General features: G+C 50.4%; 4 protein-coding genes across 12 annotated transcripts in view; 2 read left to right on the top strand and 2 right to left on the bottom strand.

The window, feature by feature from the left end:
- Positions 1-223: 223 nt before the first annotated feature.
- On the bottom strand, positions 224-9,124 carry FRS3 (fibroblast growth factor receptor substrate 3). 3 transcript variants are annotated; one of them, XM_037842086.1, is made up of 7 exons: positions 8,475-8,639; positions 6,807-6,939; positions 5,676-5,764; positions 4,976-5,162; positions 2,844-2,966; positions 1,824-1,981; positions 224-1,523 (listed from the first exon to the last, which is right to left on the bottom strand). In XM_037842086.1, exons 3-7 carry the CDS (start codon positions 5,739-5,741, stop codon positions 609-611), a joined length of 1,449 nt encoding a protein of 482 aa, XP_037698014.1. In that variant the 5' UTR covers positions 5,742-5,764; positions 6,807-6,939; positions 8,475-8,639; the 3' UTR covers positions 224-608. The 3 variants fall into 3 exon arrangements, with proteins under 3 accessions (XP_037698014.1, XP_037698013.1, XP_037698012.1); XM_037842085.1 differs by lacking the exon at positions 8,475-8,639 and adding an exon at positions 9,029-9,124 and having other exon boundaries at positions 225-1,523; positions 2,805-2,966; XM_037842084.1 differs by having other exon boundaries at positions 225-1,523; positions 2,805-2,966; positions 8,475-8,635.
- PRICKLE4 (prickle planar cell polarity protein 4) lies at positions 7,738-15,264 on the top strand. 7 transcript variants are annotated; one of them, XM_037842093.1, is made up of 9 exons: positions 8,646-8,660; positions 9,460-9,550; positions 10,074-10,110; positions 11,360-11,503; positions 12,015-12,110; positions 12,797-12,934; positions 13,232-13,435; positions 14,011-14,215; positions 14,702-15,264. In XM_037842093.1, the coding sequence occupies exons 4-9, from the start codon at positions 11,372-11,374 to the stop codon at positions 15,073-15,075; spliced, it is 1,149 nt and encodes a 382-aa protein (XP_037698021.1). In that variant the 5' UTR covers positions 8,646-8,660; positions 9,460-9,550; positions 10,074-10,110; positions 11,360-11,371; the 3' UTR covers positions 15,076-15,264. The 7 variants fall into 7 exon arrangements, with proteins under 7 accessions (XP_037698017.1, XP_037698021.1, XP_037698020.1 ...); XM_037842089.1 differs by lacking the exons at positions 8,646-8,660; positions 9,460-9,550 and adding an exon at positions 7,738-7,809; XM_037842092.1 differs by lacking the exon at positions 8,646-8,660 and having other exon boundaries at positions 9,343-9,550.
- A 192-nt stretch (positions 15,265-15,456) lies between these two features.
- On the top strand, positions 15,457-16,843 carry TOMM6 (translocase of outer mitochondrial membrane 6). Its single transcript, XM_037842104.1, has 3 exons — positions 15,457-15,741; positions 16,224-16,328; positions 16,536-16,843. The coding sequence occupies exons 1-2, from the start codon at positions 15,614-15,616 to the stop codon at positions 16,318-16,320; spliced, it is 225 nt and encodes a 74-aa protein (XP_037698032.1). The 5' UTR covers positions 15,457-15,613; the 3' UTR covers positions 16,321-16,328; positions 16,536-16,843.
- Positions 16,844-19,866: 3,023 nt separating this feature from the next.
- The window catches only part of USP49 (ubiquitin specific peptidase 49), a 106,347-nt gene continuing 102,525 nt past the window's right edge, over positions 19,867-23,688 (bottom strand). The window contains 1 exon segment of the mRNA XM_037842082.1: positions 19,867-23,187. Within this exon segment, the coding sequence (XP_037698010.1) occupies positions 23,003-23,187 (185 nt within the window). The 3' untranslated portion in view covers positions 19,867-23,002.

Here is a 23,688-nt window from a genome sequence, read left to right as displayed (position 1 = left end):
CCCTGGGCAGTGGTGTTCTGGGAGCAGGGTTGGTGGAGGGTAGGATGGGGTGAGCCCCCAAATTTCGCAGAATGACCCCCCTAATTCTACAAAGCCTCCTCTACTCCCACCTCAGAACCATGGCAGAAAAGATTTCTTAGAAGATGACATCATCCACCAAGCCAGAATTTAAAAATAATTATAATATTAATAATAAATATGTTAAATTACATTTAAAACAATAAATAGAAAAATAAACTGATAAATAAAATCAACAGGTACAAAATGTTTCAAAATTTCAACCAAAAAAATTACACACAGACAGATGACAGACAAGACAAATGGACGTTATGGGAGGGTGCTGAATGCAATCATGGGATTCATTCAAACTTCGTGGTTTAAGTCTTGGCTCCCTCCTCACCTGGCCACCCAGTTCTCTCCCCAACTTGGAGACCAGGATACTCAGTGGCTGACATCCCTGGGGACTCCAACTAGCTCCGGAAGCATCTGGTCCCACCCCTATGGCCTTCTGCCAAGCGGCCCTGAGCCCTGGGGTGGGAGGGTTCAGAGGGCAGGAGAGTGAGGCGGAGGCTGCAGTGGGGTGGAGGGTGGCGAGGGCCGGGACGGCCCTACAGAGGCAGGTCGGTACTGTTGTGCCGTGTTTTCCTGGCGGTGCCATCGTCTCGGGGCAGAGCCCTCTGCAGGTTGGACATGGCCACGGTCTTTTTGAGGTCGATCACAGCGTAGGAGTCTGAGCTGCGGGCAGGGTGGGTGGTGGGCACAGGGGTGCGGGGGCCTGAGGGATTCTGGGACCCCTTGGGGCAATCTCCGCCCCAGCCCTTCAGCTCCACCTGGATATAGTTGAGCTGCCTTGGGGGCTCGGGGCCCGGCCGGCGGAAATCGAAGTTGAAGACCCGTGGGGACCCACGGCGGCGGGTCAGTGGCACAGGGAAGCTGCCGTGGCTGCGGATGGCGGCCCGGGTGCTGGTGGGCTTCTGCAGGGGGGTCTCATCCTCCTCGCCATCGGGGAAGCCGTTGGAGGAGGGTGTGAGCCCGTCCCTCGAGTCCCCGTCATCGCCGGCCTCCTCCCCCAGCTGCTGGGCTTGGCTCTCCCACAAAGGGGGCAGGGAGGGCAGGTTCTCGTAGTGCAGCAGGGCAGCCCGGCGGTGGGCAAGGCCATTCCAGCCCGGCTCCTCTGGGCTCAGTCTCCAGCCGGCCCCTCGCCGCAGCCCCCCACTGACGTTCTCATAGGTGCACTTGGGCTGCGCAGGGCACTCGGAGAGGCCCTCGTTGTTGTTGTTGTAATGGGCTGGGTCATGCAGGCTGGGGCAGAGGCCCTGGCACTTCATCATGTGCCGCCGAGCAGGGGTAGGGCCTAACACGAACTTCACCTGGCCCGGCTGCAAGAACACTTGTGGGTCCCGCTGGTCCGGGGCCCGGGCCTCTGGGGGGAAGGGTGCCTGACCCTCAGGCAGGGGCTGCAGGCAGTGCCGGCTCCTACGGTGGTCATCCTCACTGGCTGGCGTGTTGACATAGGTGTGGGACTGGGGCCATGGGGGAAGAGAGAGAAGAGTCCCAGTGAAGCAAGGAGGGTCCAAGGGCAGGGAGGAGGAAGAGAACAGAAGGGTCAAGAAGAGAGAAGAGGAGCACAGGGAGAAAGAGCTGGAGTTTTTCTTCCTTCTTGTCCTCCAAACCTGCCAAGGAAGCCGCCTCCCTTTCTGGGGAAAGGGACCCTTGCAACTCTTGTTGCCTCCCCTTGATCCCTATTGGGAGAAGGCAGCCACATTTCCTGATCCCACATCCCCACCCTGAACAAGGCGGGGGCAGGGCAGTTGCTTGCTCACCTGTTCATCAGGGGCAATGAGGGCATGGGTGGACTCTTCCCCAAGTGAGGGGTGTCGCAGGCTGCTTGTCGAGGGGCGCCGGGGAGCTGAGAACCTTGGGCCCTCACCCGGGCAGCCAGGGAAGCCGTTGGAGAAGCTGGAGACAGTGTAGCCTAGAGCTGAGCACAGAGGACACAAGTCCAGGTGAGGGGCACCTAAACCAAAGGACAACCACCTGCAACTCTGTGTGTGGCTTCCAACTGGGGGGAGACACTCGCAGGGCCCCCAAGACAGTGCTGAAGGTTAGCCCCAGCAGAGATCAAAGTTCCCTTTCTCTCTGCTCTTCAAATCCTGCCCTTTCCCTCAAAGCTTGGCTTGAACCTCACTAGGGCTCACTTAGTTATTCACAGGACTGCCCCTTTGCCTTATTCTGCCTCTTCCAGTGAACTCCAGAGAAAGCTCTTCAAGCAAGGGGCTGTTTTTCTATTCTTCTGACACCCACAGCCCATGTAGCATAGAACCCAGAGCAGGTGCTCAGTAAGGACTCAGTGAATGAACAAGCAGAAAGTGTGGGAATGTCTCCAGAAAACAGTCATGGCCATGGATGCCTGCACCAGCAGCCAAGAAAAGTATATTGGTCTGACCCAGCAGACAGAAGGAAGCAAAGAAGCCCCAGACTGCCGTTTCCATGGAAACCCAGTGTCTTCCTGTCTGCTCCCCAACCATCAGTCAAAACAAGGCCCAGGACTCCACAGACTTAGCTTGAGTCACTGGACTGGCCCAGATCAGGCCTTCTCTCATCCCAAGAGTGGTTCTGTTGATGGACGACTGTCCCAGGAGGCTCATGCTGCACCCCTACCCTATGCCTGCTTGACTCTTGTGCCCCCAAGACCCATGCTTCCTAGGTCTGTGCATGTATGTGTATGTGTGTGTGTGTGTGTGTGTGCGTGCGCATGTGCAGGCATGTGTGTCTTGGGGAGCCCAGGATGGGAGTCTATTCACCGTTGGGAGGCTGAGGGGCCCGAGGGAGGTCGAGCTCACTGGGGTGGCTGTTTCGGGTGATGATGACAGGCTCTTCCATCACATTGATGCTGTTGCACTGCATCAGATCCTGAAGGAGGTTGAAGATTTCCTCAGCCCGGGAACACTTGAAAGCAAATATCCCTGAAGGAGGACAGGAGGGAATGAGGCTCCTTTGACCCTGTGCCCAGGAGGCAAGGATGCAGGGGAGCTCTACAGATGCTCCAAGCTCAGGAAATGTCCCTGAGCTCTGGTGCCCTGGCTCCAGCAGAGTTTTCCTCACCCTGAGCACTCTTCCCAGTTACACCCCCAAATCCCAAGGCCCCTGTCCCCCAACATCTGCGCTATCCCTTACCGTCACCTTAAGTCCTAATGCTGCGGTTTCTTAACCTTCTGAAGCTGAATCATTTTAATATGGGTGTGGGTGTACAGGGGTGAGGAAAAGAGAAGTAAGCAGCACAGCAGAAAAGGCTAGTACTAAATGAGCGGCCAATCTAGCCTCACACGCTGCCCCAACCTTCCTCTGTTCACCATCCCCTGGTCCTCGGAAAAGTGAGCCACACCTAGGGCCCTAGCCCTCAGCTCCCTGCCCAACAGACTGTAAACTCTTTGGGGCCAGGAGAGTCTGTCCTGTTCACGGCTTGTTCAGTGCCTGGCCACAGGGTGAACGCCTACCGCGGGGGTGGGTGGTAGGGGTGGGAGGTGGGGAAGGGGTCCCTGGATTCTAGTGCAGAAAGGATAAAGGTCAGGCAGTTGATCTCAAGGACAAATACAGTGAGGCAACTGTGTGGTTCCTCAGTGTAGTTGACCTTAGAACCCCTGAAACTTGGATGCAGCTTCTTCACATCCCCAGGGACTACACAACTGGGCTGAGAACCTGTTTCAAGGGATCCAAAGATGCCCTTGGGGTGTTGGGCCAGCCTGGGATTCCACACTCTCCTCTGCAACAGTGGGGGCTGGACCTCAGGGGAGGCTACTTAGGATGTACATGTGTCCAGATCCACAACAAAGATAAACTGTCTAGGGCAGGGTAAGGGACCACTGTGGTGTGCGGGAATGGGGAGAGAAGGATACAAGGGAAAGGAAAGGACTATTCTGTCAAGGCTAGGAAAGGCTGGCAAACCCTGGGGTTTAAGAAGAAACATTGTTGGGGCCTAGGGCAGCCCCTTTGGGATCCCAAATGTACATCAAGCACCACTAGGAGCAGGGATGCCTTCTTCCTCCCCTCACCCAGCATTAACTGCCCATCCTCATGAGCTCCAAGGAAGGACCCATGGAGGGGGCAGCTCCTCCAGCAAACCACCTCAGAGACTCACTGTTTGTTAGCAGGCTCATCAGAAAAGTGCGTTTATTCTACCTGTACACATTCATGATCCCAAATGCATTTAACCCATGCAGGATCCCTTTTGCAGACCTGGGTCTAGATCCCAAAAGATAAGCCCAGACCATGGCATCCCTTCAAAAAGCCACAGCTTGACCTCATGGAACCCTCTCACCACTCCCTGACCACTGGCTAAGGGGAGTGAGGGGAGGAAGGGGGAACACATCACACCCCAATGCCCACAGGAGACAAAGATTCACCTCTTGGGGGTTACTCTGCACATTAGGGACCTACGAACCTCTTCCCCAGATCTGTAGTTCTCTAGTTGTTCTGCCCAGAGCAGCTGGAGCCTTCTGCCTGACCTGATATTCATGGGGCCCTGAGTGTCTGACTTGGGGACTCAGAAGAAAGCCCACTCCTACTCAAGGGGCAATAGAGGCCCTTGAAACTGGAGTGACAGAGGAAGCGAAGGGTTGCTTGCTTTCACCAGGCAAGTTCCAGTCTGGGAACACTGGCTCTTTCCTATGGGCTGTGCAATAAATTTTAGTCAGGTGGAAAGGGACCTAGGCCAGAACTGCAATGACTGAAGAGAAAGAGCACTGGCTTACGAGTCCACTTAGTTCTGCATTTGACAGGCTGTGTGTCCTCGGTCAGGACCCTTCCCCTCTCTGGACAACTGCTGCCAAGTCTGTTAAGGGGTTAACTACCAAAACACATTCTCAAATTCCATAACAGACTTCACCACAGTCCCTTGAGCTGTGCCTTCCAGCCCCTGTGCCTCTCCAAGGTGCAAAGGGCCCTATTCCAGGGTGGGTCAGGTGAAAGGACTCACCCTGGCCTGTCTGACACCGGCGACCACTCTCGAAGGAGAAGAGGTTGGAGTCGTAGCCATAGCGCCGCAGGCAGAGGTAGGGCCAACGCACAGCCTCACGCCGATGCAAATGCAGCACCAGCTCGCTCTGCGTCAGCTCCATCACCCCTGAGCCCAGCTCCACCCCCTCGTCATCTACATTCGTCACCTGGCAGGGGACAGGACAAAAGGATCAATGAGTGAGCCCAATGAGGGAGTGTGACTATGGCTCCCTGAAACATAGAAGGCAGGACAATGTAGGGCTAGAGCTGGGGGACTGAGAGGCTCACCCAACCACTATGATAATGTCACATGATTACTCGGGGCTGTGCAAAGCCCTGCCACTGACCCACTGCAGTTCTCTGGGCAAATCCCTTCTCTCTGGGCCTCACTGCTCTCATTTAGCCAGTGGAGGCAGGGGTGGTTAGATGAACTCCGAGGTTGGATGGTTACATAAGCAAGGCTAGATGACCTTGGACCCTCCATGGCTTAGTATCCAAGGGCCAGACATCAATGGGGAAGGGGTTCAGTTCTAAGAGGTCCTGACCTTGACAGGTACTAATATGCTAACAACCTCAGCCTGCCCTTCACCTTCTCCAGGGAGGCTGAGGTAGCCTGACCATTCAGGGCCTGAGCCCAAGAGGCCATATGGGGACGGTGGAGAGGAGGGGGCTGAAGGTACCTTGAATTTGGTGGGGTGGTTGTCTGGGACGCTGTCTCTGTTCAGGCAGCTGCAGCAGCTCCCCATGGCGTCAGAGCAGCCAGCCTGCCCTAAGGAAAAGTATAAGGCACAGGCAGGTCATCAAGGTCGGCTCCAAAAAGCCTCGCTCTGGGGAACTCGGGCAGAATCACCTCACTGTGACCATCTACTCTCTCTGAGGGGCTGTATGACACAGTCCCTCAACTAAAGAAATTCCCACTCTCAAGCCAGGGCCAGACACACACTGGATAAACATTAATTCAAGTTAGAATGTGTTAAAGATTAATGCTGATGAGGGGACTGAGAGAGCTTCTCAGGGGTCACACTTGATCTGGACCTTGAGAAGCATGAAGGATTCTGACCTGTGTAATGGTAGGGAATGGAATCCTAGGCAGCAGGAAAGGCAAAGATAAAAGTAGGGATCCAGAAGAAGTGATTTGCATCAGAGGAGGGTGGCTCCCAACCTGAGGACCTCAGCCAGATTCAGCAGACACTGTAATCTGGAAACCCCAAGCACTCTGGCCTTTATCTTTCTCCGTTTCCCCCCCACATCTTTACCCATCCCACACCATCCACGTTCACTCTTTTCCTCCCTTCATCACCATTCCAATACCCATCTCATATTTGTCTGTTTGAGGTTCTCTTCAAATGAGGTGTTTTATTATGGACACAAAGATACATTCAGAAGATTAAACATTTAAAACAGAGCACAAGTTTTATAACCTTGATTTAGTGTTTATACGTTAAAAATATATATTGGGTATGTTCCCCTTTGTCCAAAGGGGAAACAGAGTTGGAGGGGAGAGCAGAGGTCTTACTATTGGGTTTCTGCCTCCAGCATTACGGTACTCAGATTATGCATTACAGGCCTGTGCTAAGGATGGAAAGGATATCACCCAGGCGTGAGTGACCTCAGGGAGCAAGCAAATGCATGGAGCGATCTCAACCAGAAGTTAAGGTGTTGTAACAATGCAATGAATGAGTTTGTAAGGTTAGATGTCTTTCTAGAACTCCAGCTGAATATGTAGAGCTTGAACAAATCAGTGATCTACACCTTCCGGTCATCCCAACTGGGGAAACTCCAGAAAACTGGCTCCTATACACAACTCTTACCTCAGCCAGGCCATTGGGGAGTTGATCATGGGGAAGTATCCCCAATTTATTCCCCTTGTCCTTGGTATGACATCATGGCAAGCAGTCTGCAGAGAAGTCACCTGAATCCCTCAGGGACACACTTGGGGCTCACCTAGCAAAGGAAACAGAGAACAGAGGTTAGTGGAAACATTCCATTCTCACCCCTAATCGTTAATGAAATTGGTCTGCTGTTAGTCTTCCTACTTGGATATCTGTTCCAGGTTCTAATGGCACAGAAAATGACAATGAAGAAAGAAAGATCACAGACAGCAGGACTACAAATTCCAAACCCAGAGGCAATGAGAGGGAGAGACTCCCCAAGTAACAATGAATTTGACGTCTGAGGCAGCCCAAGACTTTTTAAGTCACCTCTTAGACCCCCTCTGAATCCTGTTACAACCAACATCAAAAACACTACCTTACCTTTGCAGAGAACTTTTAACTCTACAAAGAGCCTTCTCAAAAAGACACTAAGATGTGTTGGCAAGAGGACTTGTGTAAGACTCAGGAAACCAATACTCTACTCCGTTTTGTTTCCACTAAGTAGCTGGAAGGCTGTCAAAAGTCAGTTCTCTGCCTCCACCCTCCCACCCCAAGGCCCTGGTTTTAAATATGAAACATCTGTAAACCGTGGAGCTTCAAGCTTAAATAACTTTCCTTTTCCAGAACATGCTCCTTCAATCTCATATTTGGGAGCTTGATGGACTTTCTGTTCTCTAAGCACTGAAAGTTCTAAAATTTTAACATAATGCTAATAATAAACCAAAATTTCAGGGCATCTGATCCCCTGGCAGGCAGATCAACAAGCCAGGGTCCTGGAGATCCTCGAAATTCCACCCTCCTGCTCTGGCCTAACAACATTGGTTCCCCTTCTTCCCTGTATCCTTGAGCACCTTCCCAGGATAAAGGACCCCCACTTTCTTGGTCTGGTTTATCTTCTGGAAGGAGGAAGCAGGCCAAGGAAAGTGTGCATAGCCTAGAGGTAGGTGATTGGGAAAAATACTGGGGCTTGAGCCATCAACAGGAAGTCTGGGGATGAAACCAAGAACTGGAGGTGCACTCTTTCCTGTTTCCTCTCTCCTCTTCTTAAGACACTAGAATACATCCTCAGATAGCTAGGATTGGGGTAGGGGGCTCTGGTCTGTGATACGTGTGGATTGGGGGAGGGGGACTAAAGGGGTTAGGGAGACTCAGGATGTATAAAGGGCTCGGGAGAATGTGGGCAACATTTTTGGATTTGGGCATGGTGCAAGGAGAATGTGGGTGGATGTGTGGTGGGATGTGAGTATGAAGGATCAGATGAATTTCTGAACGGTGGAAGGACTCGAGCATTCAGGAGAGAGTGGTGGACTTGAGGACCTATTAGGCGAATTCCAAAATGAGCGAAGGGATTCTGAGAGGTTGCAGGAGGTGTGACAGTGTGCCAGGGGGGCACGATATTCTGAGGAGTGCGAGGCAGATTTAGGTGGTTGGGTTGCCAGAGGAATTTGTGGACACAGGGAAGGAAAGGGGGAAGTCAGGGCCGCGCGTCGTCCCTTGGATCCACCACCCGCCCGACCGGGGCTTCCTAGGGAGGGAGCGGAGATTGCGACATAGCACGGCCTAAGCCGAGCCGCCTCGTCCCCGCCCCGCTGCACCCCGACTCACATCGCCCCAAGGCCCGGGCGGCGCCGGACCCCGCTCCCGGGTTCCGCTGCAGCAGCCGCCGCCCGCCCGGAGCGTAGGCCTCCCGGCCCCGCCCCGCGCCCGTGGGGTTGGAGGTCACCCGGCAGCACCAACGAGATGCCGCGGTCGGCCGACCGGAGTCGGGGCGACGGGCGCGCAGCCTAGAAGGTCCCTTTGGAGGACTTTGCAGTCCAGAGCAGGGAGCATGCGCAGACGCCAGAGGGCGCTCCAGGCCAGCGGCTAAGCGAGCCTTGAGGAGGGGGCGGAGCCTGGAGAAGGGGCGGGGCGGAGCCTGGTGAAGAGGCGGGGCTAGGGGCGGTGCTGAAAAAACCAGATGGTGGGGGTAACCCGCTGTGCGGGAAGGGGCAGGGGACGTGGGGGGCTAGAAAAACCCAAAAGAGAAGGGAGGAGCCTGCAGGCACAGAGGAGAAGAGGGCTGGGACAGGGTCCCAGGAAAGGGGCTGAGAGGAGAAAGGGCAGGAGAACGGCTAGAAAACAAGGGGAGAAAAACTGCCGAAGGGAACTGGGGGACTTACAGAGGGGAAGGGCTAGGAGACCAGAGGGAGGGTCTCGGGAGAGCCAGGAACACCCGAGCGCGGGGGCCGCAGGAGCGGGTAGGCGTTTCCGTGAGTGGCTGAGAACCCGGCATCACGCAGCAGGGGGCGGTGGAATCTGTTCTTGCCACCCCGAGTCCAACGAATGCTTTCTCTTCAGCCCACAGCTCCACTCTCCTCCCCAGCAGTCCCTCTCTTCCAGCGTGGGAGGGGTGGGCGGGTCGGGGCCACACGGGGCGTGGAAAAGGAGGCGCCGCGCTACCAGGGCGGGCAGAGGCGGGCCCTGAGGCCCGGGGGTGGAGACCGGGTGAAGGTCCAGACGGCTGGGTCTGTCCAGAACCGCCTGGACACCCGTGCACAGCGCGGGAGAGACCCGCCAGCGGAGTCCCCATTCCCTCCTCTAAACTCTTCAGCAGCCAGATTTGGGAATCCCAGCCAACGCGGGAGCCACACCGCATCCCCCACCCGGGAAGAACGGGAGATCTGTCTAGAGGGTGGAGGAAGGTACTCGGCCAGACCGGACAGTGCCCCCTCCTTTTCCCACTGTCCCGGGAAATTCTCATTCCTCCTCCTCTCCAGTCCCCAGGACCTCTCGGCTTCACCTTCTAGGGTAGGAGTGGGTTGGGGAAGTGGAGCTCCTGAGCCAGTTGCACGTGCGTGGGGCGGGGGAGATGGTGCAGCCTTATCCCTATCTGCAATGGGAGGAGAAGGAAAATTCTGGAAAGGTTCTCGCATTTTAATAAGATGGGCTCAAGTGCTAAGTGGAGGTGGCCGTTAGGCTTATCTGGGGGGGATGGAAGGATGAGGGGTAGAGGGATGTTTTCTGAGCGTCGTTTCTATGTCGGAAAGTTACATGTAAACTAGAGCTAATCTGGAAGAGAGGGTGCAAGTCCCCTCTGCAACCCCAAATCCCACTCAGCCCTTCCTGTGGCCCCCCTCTCTCTTTCTAAGCATGCTTCTTGCTGCCTGGAGCGGGGGCTACTCCTGGCTCTGAGTGTGAATAGCCCATCCCGGCCTCTTTCCACAGGAAATCAGACCAGAGAGACAGAGCAGGAAGGAAGCAGGTGGGTGTGGAGCTGGGAAGGAGGAAAGGGTGGCACAGGGCATCTGAAAGGAGGACTGAGTGGAGGCACAGGGCTGGGAAACAATGTAACTGTTATGTCCAGACCCTGGCTCCAACCCCAAAGCCCGAGCTTATGGAGGTGAAGGGTTTGGTGGTGGCCTTCCCTGTGCCCAGCTGTCATAGGCAGCCTCTTCCTAAAAGCTTCCTTTAGCCTTCTAATGTGACCTTGGGCAAGTTAATTAACCTCCAGTTTTTTATAACTGTAAAATGGGGTTGTGGAAACTACCTCATAGGCCTTTTATCAGGATGGATTAAATAAAATGCTAGAATAGTCCCTGAAACAGACTAAACTTTATAGAAGAGTTTTCTCTGGTTGCTTTTCTTCCCAGATTACTGGGTATATCTGCCCAGAGCTCTGGTCCCATTCTGCCTGGTCTCATTTCTGTCTTTCCCGTTAGACTGGGAGCTCCTTGAGGGCAGGCCCATCTCTTCTCTACCTCAAGGAGTCAACCCCTCCCCCAGGTACTGTGGCATATCAGGGCTTGCCCAATGAAGGATTAAAGGAATAGGTTTAGAATTATTGCTATAGACAGAAGCACAAGATTCTTCTCTGCCCTTGAGGAGCTTATAGACTAGATGAGGCTCTGAGAGAGATACAGAGCAAAGAGAGAAACACTACTTGCTAAATCTTGTGGACTTGGCTGTCCTTGCTTCCGGAACATTAGAGAAAGGAGCGCTGTTATGGACAGATATGTTGAGGAGGTCTTCCCGTGAGGTAGTCCTTTAACCAGGTGCAAGTCTATAGATATAAAAGTGGTGCCTGCGCAGGGAATAGTGAGGAAACAAGCTCCTGGGGTGGTGAGTGTATGCTGAGATGTGGTGGGACTTAAGGCTAGGGAGGTGGGAAAGAAGGGGCCAGCCAGGCTGCAGGCTCACCAAGAGAGGCAAGAAACCCTCTCTTTCCACTGGGGACCTCTTCTTTCTCCATCCCGATCTTGGAAGCTTTGGAGCAGAAAGGCCTAGCCTCAAGACCTGGCTCTGCCACCACTTATTAGCTCCGTGACCTTGGGCGTACCATTTATGCTCACTGAGCCTCAGTTTGGTCGTCTGTAAAATGGGGATAACAAACAATACTAATTCATCTGGCTGTTGGAAACAGTGAATGAGGTAATGCCTGTAAAATGCTTAGCACTGCCTACCACATTGTAAGGGCCCAACAAATGGGAGGTGTTCATATTGTCTTTGGGTAGACCCTGCCATCAATGTCAGAGCTGAACTCAGGCTGGCCCCATGGAGGGGACAGACCCATCCCCAGGGAGCTGGGCCCACCAGCCAACTCAGACAGTGACTCAGGCCACCAGCCGGAGGAGGACCCAGAGGACACCTCTGCTCAGGTAGAAAGAGCTCTGTTCTTCCCTCTGGAGCAACATGCCTTTTTTCCTTTGGCCCTCCTCCCCTCTCCACCACCAGGGAGGTGGTTTGCCTTTGTGCCCCACCTCTTCTGCCCCTCTTCTCTTTCCAGGAATCCCAGTCTCTGCAGTCCTCTCAAGGCATGGGAGTTTGACTTTAAACTCTTTCACATAAATACACATTACCTCTAAAGGGTCTGTGTCAGTAAAAGCAGACCTGGAGGGAAAGGAGGCTTGGGTTCCAAGGAGTGAAGTGGATGGTTTCAAGCCTAAGAAGGGAAAGCTGTTTTGGGGTGTGGGGACTTCCCAACCTCCCTGAAGTCATACCCCAAATGCAGGAGTGGGTCCTACCTTGCTCTCAGTAAGGCTCTTGAACGGAGTAAGGGAGGGCTTGGAAGATGATTTAGATTAGAGAAAAGGGGTCTATAAGGAGGGAAGGTGGGAAGGGGAAGGAAAAACCTCACTCCACTCCTCCCCTTTTGCCTTGTCTCCTCAGGATCCTGCAGTTTTGAGCTTGGGGCCCCCTCATGTAGACAACAACTGGCCTGGGCTTCGGACCCTCCTGCAGCAGCTTCCTCCCCAGGACAGCGATGTGGGTCTCCCTCTCCCCATCTTCTCTATCTCTCCCCACTCTCTCCCTTTCTCTCTCAACTCTCTTAGCTTATTGTGAAAAGAACCTTGGTTCACAATTCAGGGGACATGGGTTTAAGGCTGAGCTATGCCACAAATTGGAGAGGGTCACCCCTGTCCCAGCCTGAGTTTCCACATCTACATAATGGGTGCAACATTATCTGTTCTGCCCACCACCATGCTTAGTCAAAGATGAGAAAATGGACATGAACGAGTTTTGAAACTGACAATGGAATGTCCAAAAGTAGAAAGTATGGTTGTTAAGTATTTATTGAGTCCCTATGTGTGTTGGGGAGGCAAACAGGAGTATATGAAATAATTAGAGAAAACACAAGAGCAGGAAGTGATAATGAGCTATAGCTCATTGGGAGCAAAGACTTAAATACATGGTAACAGGGCTAAGTGCTGTGGGGCTGTCAGGACCAGAATAATGACTTCCTGGGGGGAAGTGAGACTGAAGGCCAGGAAGTGAGACTGAAGTGGATTTACTGGAGCTCCTTTCCCTTTTTTCCTCTCCTCCTCAGTGTCTTTCTATGCTCTTAACTCCTGCATCTCCCTGAGGTTCAACAACCTTCCTCTGACCCAGCAGCTAAGCATCTTTGTCCAATGGAACTTCAGTCTTGCCTTGCTGGGGCTCTGTTTCTGCAGGAGCACTACTACCTGGCCCTTGGGGAAGAGGAGCTCACCGGGCTGCGGCTTTTCAGTGCCCAGCAGAGGCAGGAGGCTCTGGGACAGGGTGTGGCTTGCCTGGTGCCTCCCAAGCTTAAAGGACACACGTGTGAGAAGGTATGGAGTCCTTTTCCCCACACATGTTCTCTTTCCTACACTCCTTGCCGTTTTGCTTCTGCAGAAGGGGTTATCTCCTGGGACTCTAGTGGAGAAAGGGGAAAAGGGACTGGCTATTTGGCTAAATTTAGGAGAAAGGGAAACCAAGTTTGGGGGTTCTGGGTGGAACCTGCAGTGGGTGTGGCCGGGTATCTGTAGAAGAATTAGGATGAGATTGAGTTGGAGGCGTGGATGAGCCAGGCAGAAAGCTGGAGGGGTGGTGCCGACTCTGACCTGCATAGCGCCCCCGCCCGACAGTGCAAGGAACTGCTGAGGCCCGGGGAGTACGCAGTGTTCGCAGCCCTGGCTGGGGAGCGGCGCGGCTGGCACCGGTCTTGCTTTGCCTGCCAGGCCTGTGACCAGGACCTGATAAACCTCATCTACTTCTACCACGACGGGCGTCTCTACTGCGGCTGTCATCACGCCGAGCTGCTGCGGCCGCGCTGCCCGGCTTGCGACCAGGTACATCTCCGAGGGGAGGGGCTGGGGAGGTTTGCCCAGGGTCCAGCCTGACAAGATGTAAGGGAACACCTTCCTGGGCTGCAGCCTCTGCCAGTACCGAGGAGTGGGGTAGGAAGAATTAGGACCCAGTTGGGATTTCTCTGTTCCCTGTGCTCTAACTTGAGCTCTGGGGATGTGAGACCTGCCACCTTTACTTGTACCCTCCCCCACCGCAAGCAGAACCCCCCAATTCTCTTGGACTCAAGGGAATTTCTCCGGAGCAGGGACTCTGTCCAGTTCTTCTGGGTAAACCAGGTGCCCAGCACTGTGCCCGATCATGCGAGGGGCTCCTTAATATCAGCATAAGAGGCAGCACAGAGCCCTGGGTTGGGAGTTCAGGCGGCAGGGGTCGCATTTTGGGCTGTGCCACCAGTTAGCTGGCGGATCCTAGACTCCCTGAGTCTAGATGGTTGGGGAGATCAAATGGGAATGTCTGTAGATGTGCTTTTTGTTAACTGGATATTAACAACTGGTTATTGGATGAATGAATGAATGAGTGAATGAATGAATGAACCGTTCCCCTCTCCCTCTCCCAGCTGATCTTCTCCCAGCGCTGCACCGAGGCGGAGGGGCGGCGTTGGCACGAGAACCACTTCTGCTGCCAGGACTGCAACGGGCCCTTGGGTGGGGGAAGTTATGCCCTGCCTGGGGGCGGTCCCTGCTGCCCCCGCTGCTTCGAGAGCCGCTACTCGGATGAGGGCTCCAGCCCGGGCCCGGCCCTGGAAGAAAGGGCGCCCCTAGGTAAGGAAGGAGAAGGTGCAGATCAAAGGGTAGAGGGCGGCGGCTTGGGCTGGGCTGAAGACAGGAGACTGGGTTGTCCTGGGCTGGGACCCGCGTCCCAGCCCCACGCCGACCCGTTTCTCCAGCAGCACTCCCGCTCCCCCACCGCACCCTCCCAGACCCGAGCCTCGGGGCCCGCAGCTCTCACCGCGCATCCCTGGCCGGAGCGCTCCAAGGGCCTCCCGAACCCACCCGGCGCCGCGGTCGGGGTTGCAGCGCCGGACTCGCTCCCGGGCAGGGCCCGCGGCCGCCCTCTCGTGGGCAGAGGCGGGGAGGAAAAGGGGAGCCCGGGGAAGACTCGCGGCCGCGGCGGCGCGCATGGCCGGGGGGGTGGGCGGGAGGCTGGGCTCCCACCGCAGCTGGCCGCAGTGGGATGCTCCACCCCCAGATCTCGGTGAGGGTGATTCCGGGCACTGAGATAGATGCTTCTGACCTCGCCCGGAACAGGGGAGGCGGGTCCCGACCAGGTTGAAGGAAGGGACCGCGTCTCGCTGAACGCCGTGACCGTCTTCCGAGCAGCTCTTCTTCCTGCTATTGCCGGCTCCAGCCCGAACACCCAGAGGGGTTGGCTTGGACCCAGCCCCGAGCAGGAGTGCCGAGCTGGGGACGTGACGGAGGCACCCACAGAGTGGGCGCACGGTCGCCTGGAGACTCCCCCAGATCCCAAGGAGGACGTCCTTTGCCCCACCTGCTCCTCCTCCTCTGACTCGGAACCGGAGGGCTTTTTCTTAGGACAGCGCCTTCCTCAGCCCGGGGAGATTGCGGTCAGCTTCCAAGCTGGGAACAGCGACACCTTCGGGAAGTCATGCATCGTTTGCTAGTGGCGCAGCCCAGCGGTGGGAGATTTGTAAGGCGGGAAAACGAGGTTCTCCTTCCCCTATAAAGATCTTAGACTGAACGCAATTAGAGTCGAGATGATAAATTTGGGACGCTCTCCCTGAATTCAACCCAACTCGTACTATGACTTTTGCTGGAGACTTTCTCGGGAACCCCATTCTCCAATGCTTCGTGTCCCCTGCTGAGCCAGCTCCTACCCTACAGGCTAGGAGAGCTCGGTCCTCCCGCCCTTCCTCCTGAGCCAATGAAGAGACCAAATATGAACGGTGACCGGCTGGAGGGCCGGAGGAAGCGGGAGGTTGAACCCTGAGCAGGGTAAGGTGGAGCTGGACCACGGTCATCCCCTTACTAGTGGATCCAAAGCTTCGGAATTCTTGGTCTTTCTGGGGCTTCGGCCCAAGCTTGGCAACGACGGCCCCTGCTGGGCGGTCGACGGCGGAAGTGCCAGACAGGAAGTTGCGTGTTCGTCTGCGCTAATGCTGTGCGACGTGCTTGGCCTATGCGGAGCCCAAAGGTGGCACTATGGCGTCCAGCGGGGTCGCTGTGGGAGTTGCGGGCTCCGCAAATGAAGCTCCTGAAATTCCGGACAACATAGGAGATTGGCTTCGGGGCGTCTACCGCTTCGCCACTGATAGGAATGATTTCCGGAGGTAACCTAGATCGGAGTGCTTGGTTCTTCTGCGCTTGTGTACACTTCCTGTATAGCCCCTTCTTCGCCGAAGCTGTCGCCCTTGGCCTCCCCCCACCCCCCGCAACCTTGCCAACATCGTGGCCGCTTCGTGGTTCTGATTTTGTTTTGCCGAGATCCTTGATCAGGAGAGTTCCCGTCAGCAGAAATGATCCTTTCTATCTCGAGGCTTTTATCTTCAGAATCTCACTCTGACCAGGGGCATGGGGGAGGGGAGGCGCCAACAAACTTTTCGGCGCTGGACAACTGTTCAGTTGTTCTTTGCGGTTGGTCCTGCTCTTGAAACAAACTCCATATCCCCACATGGGTCTTGGATCATTACCACCTAATCAACGCCCCTAGAAGTGATTTTCTTAGGGTAGTTGTGTCTTTCCGCGGTATTTTTTTTAAACCAAAGACAAGTGACTCTGACCGTAGTGTTAACGGAATGCATTCCTTTTCTAGGAACTTGATTCTCAATTTGGGACTTTTTGCTGCGGGAGTTTGGCTGGCCAGGAACTTGAGTGACATTGACCTAATGGCACCCCAGGCGGGGGTCTAGCAAAAAAAGTAAGCGATTAATCACTGCTCTGCATGTCTTAAGAGTCCTAGGCCAAGAGGAGCAATGCTTTATGTCAATTATTCATTAAATGTAGGGATGTAAAAGCCTTTGGCTAGTACTAGTTTCCAGATGTTGCAAGGGACTCGGTATCTCATTAATTTTCCTTTCAATGTTTTTACATTTCTAATGCCTCCCTTTGTCATATCTGATTGCAGACACATGGAACCCCTATGCTGTGCTCCAGGAGCCGTACAAAAATGGCCTCCAATTCTGTGATCAGCTTCTGTGAAAACTGAAGTTTGGCTTAGATGGGCACCTTTCTTTCCCTGTTTGTTTTTTCTTGAGTCCACTCAGAATGCCATTCTGGTCAGCAGTAAGGCTTCAGCTAAAGTGTTGCCCTCTGTTCTGTAAAGTTGTGTATATAGTTCCTAAGTTTCTGCAGGGGGTGTTCTTTGCTCTTGCTCTGAGGAATAACCTAATGGTATTTTACAGATATTTGAAATAAAGACTGCACACAAAGATAGCCATTTTATTCTTTTAATACGAAACTTTAGCTTACAAAAACAAGGTGTAAAAAATCAAGATTTACAAAAATCATAAAAACGTAATTTATATCTCACACTCAAAAAACACAGAAACAAGCCTTAAACATGAATTGCAATGGAGGTGGCTTGCTTCATTTTAAGAGGTGGGGGTGGCGGGGAGGAAACTAACCACTATATATTGATGTTAACATAAGATGAGGCTTATTCTTAAGGAATTTCCATTTTTGAGCAGTAGTGGGGGAAGAAGCCATTTGGTGTTGCATAGCATTTTTGTGCATCAGGTAGGTTTTCCAGGTACCAAAGAAGCATTGTTGCTGTAATTGAGTGGGATTTCGTGGCAGAAAGAATGCAGTTATTTGCAGATGGGGGCAAGGTATAAGTGTACCTGGACAATGGGCACTAATGTGACACTGAGGAAGCTACTGCTTTCACAAAGAAAATAGATGTCTTCTGATCCCCAAATTGATGGTAGAACCACCGTCCAGGGGCTTTGGGTTCTTTGGAAATGGAATATATAAGGAACTAGTGTAGATAAACTCATGTAGTCTTAGAAAGAGGTGGAGATAAAAGTTGATCTGTTTGGTTCAAAACTCCAGCTTCTCTGCCCTCTTCTTACGTGGGTGTAAATCTGATTATGCCCTTGGTTCCAAAACAGGTTCCCCATGGCAGTTTTTTAAAATACTGCTTTTATGTGCCATGTCTCCTATGAAAGTGTTAACGGAGTAAAGGACATGCACTGGAATGGAGAGTCAGTAGAAATGCACCTCAGTGGCCTAATAGGATTCTTTTTTGTTGTAGTTGACAGATTGTGTCTCTAGCAATGCGTTCACTAAAGGTAAACAAAATAGTCCCATACCCCCCCCTTTTTTTTTTTTGACCCTGCTGGCTTAAATCTCATTAAGAAAGCTGTTTGAGTATTGGATTTTTTAATATGTTAAAGAATAAAACAAAAATCACCATTTTCTTGTGATTATTATTAGTCAGACAGGTCCTATCTGATAGGAGGAAGGAGCTATGAGCTTGTATGAATTCAGATCTATGGCTGGTTTAACATGAGGCCAAGGTCCTTTAGTGTTTACACCAGGACCACAGATGCTCTGACAAGTTTGTAAATTACTGATGGTTTAAGATGAAGAAATGTCACATACATGAGAGTAAGGCTGATATTTAAAGCCGTTACCCCCCAAAGGGTGATTAAAACCAGGAAGGAAGCTTAAGCAATGAACCTTATATCCTTAAGTCTGCTACCAGATCTACCCATAATTGTGAAGTTTTATTTGATAAAAATTTCCAAAGTTGAAAATAAAAATCTAGCAAGAATTAAGATATGGCAGCTTCCCAAAGCAAAAATTCTAATTTCACTCAAAATTTAATGTTTTAGCTTCAAGTAATAGTGCTTACTGTTGGTTTTTAAAGCCATAATGCTTTTTAGGTTCAGTTTCATTTAAACTGGTTTAATCCCCCAGAGTCCTAAGACTTTAGCAAACACAGCTAACAAATGTGCAGTTTCCAAAAATTTTGATGGATAATCATTTTGTATATGAAAGTGCTGGCTTTCACCACTGCCAACACATAACAATCTCCAAGGAAGTAATTTTGTATCATATCACACTTCTCAGCCCTGGCTAGTTAACACATACTACTATTAAAAAAAAAAATCTTATACTAGCTGCTGAGATTTTAAATGGAAACATGCCAGCAGAAGTAAGAAAGTATGGAAAGAGGCCACAAAAGTGACCACTTGCATAAATCCTTTAGTACCTGTAGTGTATTTAGAGCCACACGTGGGTTGAACAAGTACACTGGTAAAATCAAAGCCCTAGACCACGAGAATGGTTAATTTAAACACATAATATAAACTAAACTCACAGTCATATTTAGAAGGCGCTTTTTAGCTTTAGTGCTGACTTTAAAAAGAATTTGAACCATCAGGGAAATGCTTGCTTACCCAGTAAAAAAAACTAAATGGCCATGGAAGGGCCTTAACCTAAAAATATACCCTTCTTGCCAATTACTAGGCTGAGGGATTCAATTAGCAAGTGTACTTCAAGTGATGAGCCTTTAAAAAACCCTTTGGTATGAAGTTTCATGAGCTCAGTGGAAACCTTAAGGATGGTGTAAAAGAAACAGGCAGGTGAGAAGACTTGGTTATAGCACCTCCTTCTACAGCCACTTAACACCATCCCAGCTAGTACCTGCCAGGGAAAAGGACTCAGGGGCTGGGACAGGGTCTTTAAGCCTTCTCTTGCATTATTCCCTTTGCGTACTACACAGTGCACAGGCTGACCTTACAATCTAAAGGTTCACATATGGAAGATTGTTTTCTATACTGCTTCCTGAAATTTTGTGCAAAAGAACTTCAGAACTAATGAAAAGTACCACTTCAGGAGGAACCATTTTTCTTTGATTTCTACCATAATTTCCCAGCATTAGTCAGTGTTTCGATTAAAACTAAAAGGCCTTTTCTGAACATTTGTGCTCTCCAACCAGCTGGAAAAGCAACCCCTCTATTTACAAGATATAGTAACCCCAGGGTCCTAATAGGGACAGTATGTGCTTAGAAAGGGGCAGCCCTCCAAGCTTGATTTGAAAAGGTATGAGTTAATGTTTGGAACAAAAGAGGGGTGGTGAGAAAGAATGAGGTTCATAGTCTGCCTTGAAAAGCAGTCATTTGATGAATAATCACAAATACAAAGATTTTGGACATTATAGTAAATTTCAGAACTTGCTGGTAAGAATAATTTGCATTCACACATGAGATATGAAATGCTTTTAAAAAGTCTGATATCAAATGTCCTTTAAACACTACACAATCTCATTTGTCACTTAAAATTAACAAAAAGAGATCCTTTCCCTAAATCTTTTCAATCCCATGCAAACCATAATTGGGTACAAGGCACCAAATTTTATGAATTGTATAAAATAGTTCACAAAGCTTTGTCAGTAAGTAAAACAAACTCCGTTTCTCCCTCCTTGCCCATCCACCCACCTCCCACCCACTACCCCCCAACCAAGTTCTCATTCTGCACTACTGTGGACCTCTCATGGGCTTACACTGGGGCAAGGTCAAGGTTGTGCTCCACTGCCAGCCAACCCACCCCAATGGTTCTTCCTTTGCACTTGAATGGAGCTGTAAGCATAACCAGAGTAGGGAACTCATACACTCACTGACTCTAGAAGCCTTGCCATTAAAACAAAAATAAACTCTGCTATTGAGTCCATAGGACACATTAACACTTCTACAGCTTTCAATTTTATTCATGACATTTAAAGAGACATCTGGAAATTCTTTACAGTGTGGCACTGCCCCCCTCAGCCTGAGAGGGACTGGATCAAAGCTGGCAAGAGCTCTGCCTGGCTGCTAAGGGCATTCCTAACATATATATTTTTTTTTACACTAGAATGAATGCTCATCTCAGAAGCAACCACAAGTATGAGGGTCAGGCTAGAATGAGGTAAAAATTCTTTTTGAGGGCCAGGGTGCATTCATCTGGGCTGGCTACAGCACAAAGTAAACATGCCAGCCAAATACAAAGGGTTCCTGGAACAGGACTCATTAACTACTTGCCCTGGGAAAGAAGCAGGCTCGTAAGGTTACAGTTAGGAAATCTTGAGATCTTAAGTTTGATTTGGCAGCATCTAGTCAACCTCTCCCTGGTTCTTATTTTCTTCTCTTTAGAATGTTTCGATTTTAAGTGAGATGCAACTGAAAAATTCATCTACTTCCAAAATGTAAATATATCAAAGGCAAAGGGATATTTCCCTCATAATAGCCACCAGCATACATAGCAGGGAACTCTGTAATCAAAATTCCCTTAAATATTAACTTCTCAGCAGCAACTAGTGCTGATGCCTCTAGGTACCTGAGTGGCACCCAGAATTGCATTGGCACCTTCACGAGTGGGTGGCTCAGGGGGGAATCGGATATTGTTTCTAGTCCAACTCATTTTAAATGATCTTACTCATTTGATGCATGGGTGCTCAGCTAAGTTAAGCACTTATTTTACACAGTCCTAAACCTGCTTAATAATCCTTAGAATTGTTGGTATAACTATATTTAAAGATTAAATCTGAACATCTTTTAATTTTCCATTAAATATTTATTTTTATTAATAACTGTTTTCCCCTGGACAGTCTGAGGGATGAAGTAGACGCTCTATTAGTTCTTTTCCATCTCATAAGTTCTCTTTTTTCTAGAATAGTAAATATAGGATTCAATGAAAGATGAGGCATAATTTCTATTTTCCTCCCTTTTACTCTCCTTAGTTTTTTGAGTTAATGGGATTTTCTGTCACCAGAAAAAGTCATCACCAAACGTGCTGCCTTAAACTGTGGATCTAGAGAGTACAACTTCACATCAGAGCCTCTGGCAGCATAGCATGGGCAGCTGTGACACTTTAAAACAGTGTGCAAAAGAGGGTGAGCCTGGGGCAAAGCCTGTACACAGAAGCCTGCAGTAGACGAGATATACACCAGACAGCATAAAAAATGCCATACGCTATTGCTTCCAAATAAAAGCTAAATATTACAGAAACCTCACAGTGTTGGAAAAAGCAAGTTTAATTTAAAATATAGTCACTCCCCTCTTCCCTATCAGGGTAAGCCATTTTCTGTTTTAATTTTCTCCTTTTTCAGGGCCTATGGGAGAGTTCATTTCAAAAGAGGTCAAAAGCAAATGCTACAGATCTGCTTGGGAAATGTGGCTCAACAGCGTAGTCAAAGCTGTTATCTTCATTGTTTCGCCTCTTTTCCCATTCCCCTCCCCTCCCCAAACTCCCTTCCACTACTCCCTTCAACTGACAATAGTACTTCTACCTGAATTCAAATGTGAATATGATATACTCAAAAAATGAGCATTCACCGTGACAGGATGAGGCTCAGGGCAGCAACCGCCACAATGAGTGTCACTGTTTGCTATGCACTTTCACTGGGGAGTCTGGAAGGATTGAGAAGGTAAACTCAGTGGTGCCTGATGGGGAGGAAGTTTTCCATCTGGGTAATTTCATTCCATTTAGAAACTGACCCAATTTTTAAAAAAAGGTATATTCTATTAGCACTGGGGTTGGACAGGGCGTGGGTGGGTCAAGACACAAGGGGATTTTCAGATTTGGGTGGAAGGAGGCCAGGGCCATAAACAATAAACTGTTCAGACATGTAAGTGGCAGATTCCTAAGCAATTCCCATGCCCTAAGGAAAGAAACTGTAGACTAAGCTGCATGTTGCATCATCTCAAGAACAGGTGACAGGCATTCAGATAAACTCTGCCCACCCCCAAAATGAGTTCTGAGAAAGCCTCAAGACAGCTGACCCAAGGACCAATTTAAACCACACCATGTGCTTGGTCTATACCTGAACCAGGATTTGTTTCAGATCTGGGATAGGTGCCAGGAGTGCCCTTTGACCCAGCATGCAACAAATAATGGGCACTAGTCTATTGCTTCCCCATATGAACTGTCCCTTCTACAGAATGAAGGGATATTCATACCAGTCTCAGAAGGAGTGATTAAATGGCAGCAATAGCCAGGGAAGGTATGACACTTGAAAAACCTCCCATTTTAGACAAGAATTGGGTTCCATGCATCTCTCCATTCTTTAACTGCTATCCCCTAAAAAAGGAAGTGTGCAAGTTTTCATTCCTTTCAGGTTACTTCCTTTGTGGGAACAAATCCTTAGACTTCACCTCCCTCAATCCCCCAGCAAATTGCCAGCCGTGGGCCTCTCCGTGTCAGCTCTGTCCAGGACTGCTCACATCTGACAGTTCTTCTCATGCTGCCAGGAGGTTCTGACCAGGAGGGGAATCATGTAATGCAGAGAAAAGGCAGATTCTCTCCTGCCTGGATATGGTCAATTTACTCCCTCTTTACTCTACCCAGCTCCCTCTATATTCAGTAGCAACTGATGAATCTTCATAGAAAAAAATCCTTTTGATTTTCTTTTTTTATGAAAGGAGGGGGTTTCCAAATCCATTCAAAAGAAAGTGACAACTTTTATGATAGGCACCTGGCACCTTCTACTCTAGATTCACTAAGGCAAACCTAGTAATATGTTCCTGCAGTAAGCCTTATTTCCTACAAGAGGAAAGATGTTTGGACACCAGTAGTTTTAAAACAAGCCAGTCCTTGATACATGCCTCCCATTCAGGGGAATGTCCGTGGTCTGCCTTCATTGACGTTGCTGGACTTCACCTGAGCTTGGGTTTCTGAAAGTCTTGCATTGCCCTGCACTGTTCTTTGAGTATAAAAAAGGATGTAGGCCTGGGTTTTGCACACTTCCTCCACACTGCATACATTCAGCTTTGAGTCATTGCAGTGAACCCAAAAACCTAGGAAACCAAAGGAGAAAAAGAAAATGACTTACATGTTTTCAATCAGCAGGCAAAATCAGGAAATGAAGAAAGGGGCAGAGGAGTTCTGAATATAGGAGTTCTGAATATAGTCAATCTTTGATTAAGTTGGGGGAAGAGACAAACAAATCCAAGAGTCTATAAGATTTCCCTGTAACCACTGGTTTTAACCCCCTTCCCACCAAACTCCACTACAATACTGCTTACAATACTGACTGTCTGCAATTTCTGTCCTTGTTTTACTCAGGATTCTTCATTTCCCATTAGGGCCTTCTACAAAGACATCCAAGAGACTGGGGGTTAGGAGATGGGAACACAAGGAGGAGGAGAGAGGAAATGAAAATAGAAGAGAGTGATAGACAACGGTTTAGAAGGAATAAAAGTTTTTGCTTACTGGCTCTTGCTGCCCCAAGGGGCTGAGGAGTTCAAGATCTGTACACTGCTGAAAACACACCAGCAGCCCACCTGCCTCAGTGCAGT

Source organism: Choloepus didactylus, chromosome 7, assembly GCF_015220235.1.
Source record: "Choloepus didactylus isolate mChoDid1 chromosome 7, mChoDid1.pri, whole genome shotgun sequence".
NCBI lineage: Eukaryota > Metazoa > Chordata > Mammalia > Pilosa > Megalonychidae > Choloepus > Choloepus didactylus.
Note: the sequence above shows the minus strand (reverse complement) of the source record. Positions and strands in the feature narration are given on the sequence as shown.

What these genes read in the sequence shown, in the direction of transcription:
- FRS3 (XM_037842085.1), bottom strand. Translation starts at nt 5,741, where the DNA reads ATGGGGAGCTGCTGCAGCTGCCTGAACAGAGACAGCGTCCCAGACAAC. An exon ending in CCGGTGTCAGACAGGCCAGG is followed by an intron (nt 2,967 to 4,975) that starts GTGAGTCCTTTC and finishes GTCCTCCTTCAG; the next exon opens with GGATATTTGCTTTCAAGTGT. An exon ending in GGCCCCTCAGCCTCCCAACG is followed by an intron (nt 1,982 to 2,804) that starts GTGAATAGACTC and finishes CTCTGTGCTCAG; the next exon opens with CTCTAGGCTACACTGTCTCC.
- PRICKLE4 (XM_037842089.1), top strand. Translation starts at nt 11,372, where the DNA reads ATGTCAGAGCTGAACTCAGGCTGGCCCCATGGAGGGGACAGACCCATC. An exon ending in AAGGACACACGTGTGAGAAG is followed by an intron (nt 12,935 to 13,231) that starts GTATGGAGTCCT and finishes CCCGCCCGACAG; the next exon opens with TGCAAGGAACTGCTGAGGCC. An exon ending in GGAAGAAAGGGCGCCCCTAG is followed by an intron (nt 14,216 to 14,701) that starts GTAAGGAAGGAG and finishes CGCCCGGAACAG; the next exon opens with GGGAGGCGGGTCCCGACCAG.
- TOMM6 (XM_037842104.1), top strand. Translation starts at nt 15,614, where the DNA reads ATGGCGTCCAGCGGGGTCGCTGTGGGAGTTGCGGGCTCCGCAAATGAA. An exon ending in GATAGGAATGATTTCCGGAG is followed by an intron (nt 15,742 to 16,223) that starts GTAACCTAGATC and finishes TTCCTTTTCTAG; the next exon opens with GAACTTGATTCTCAATTTGG.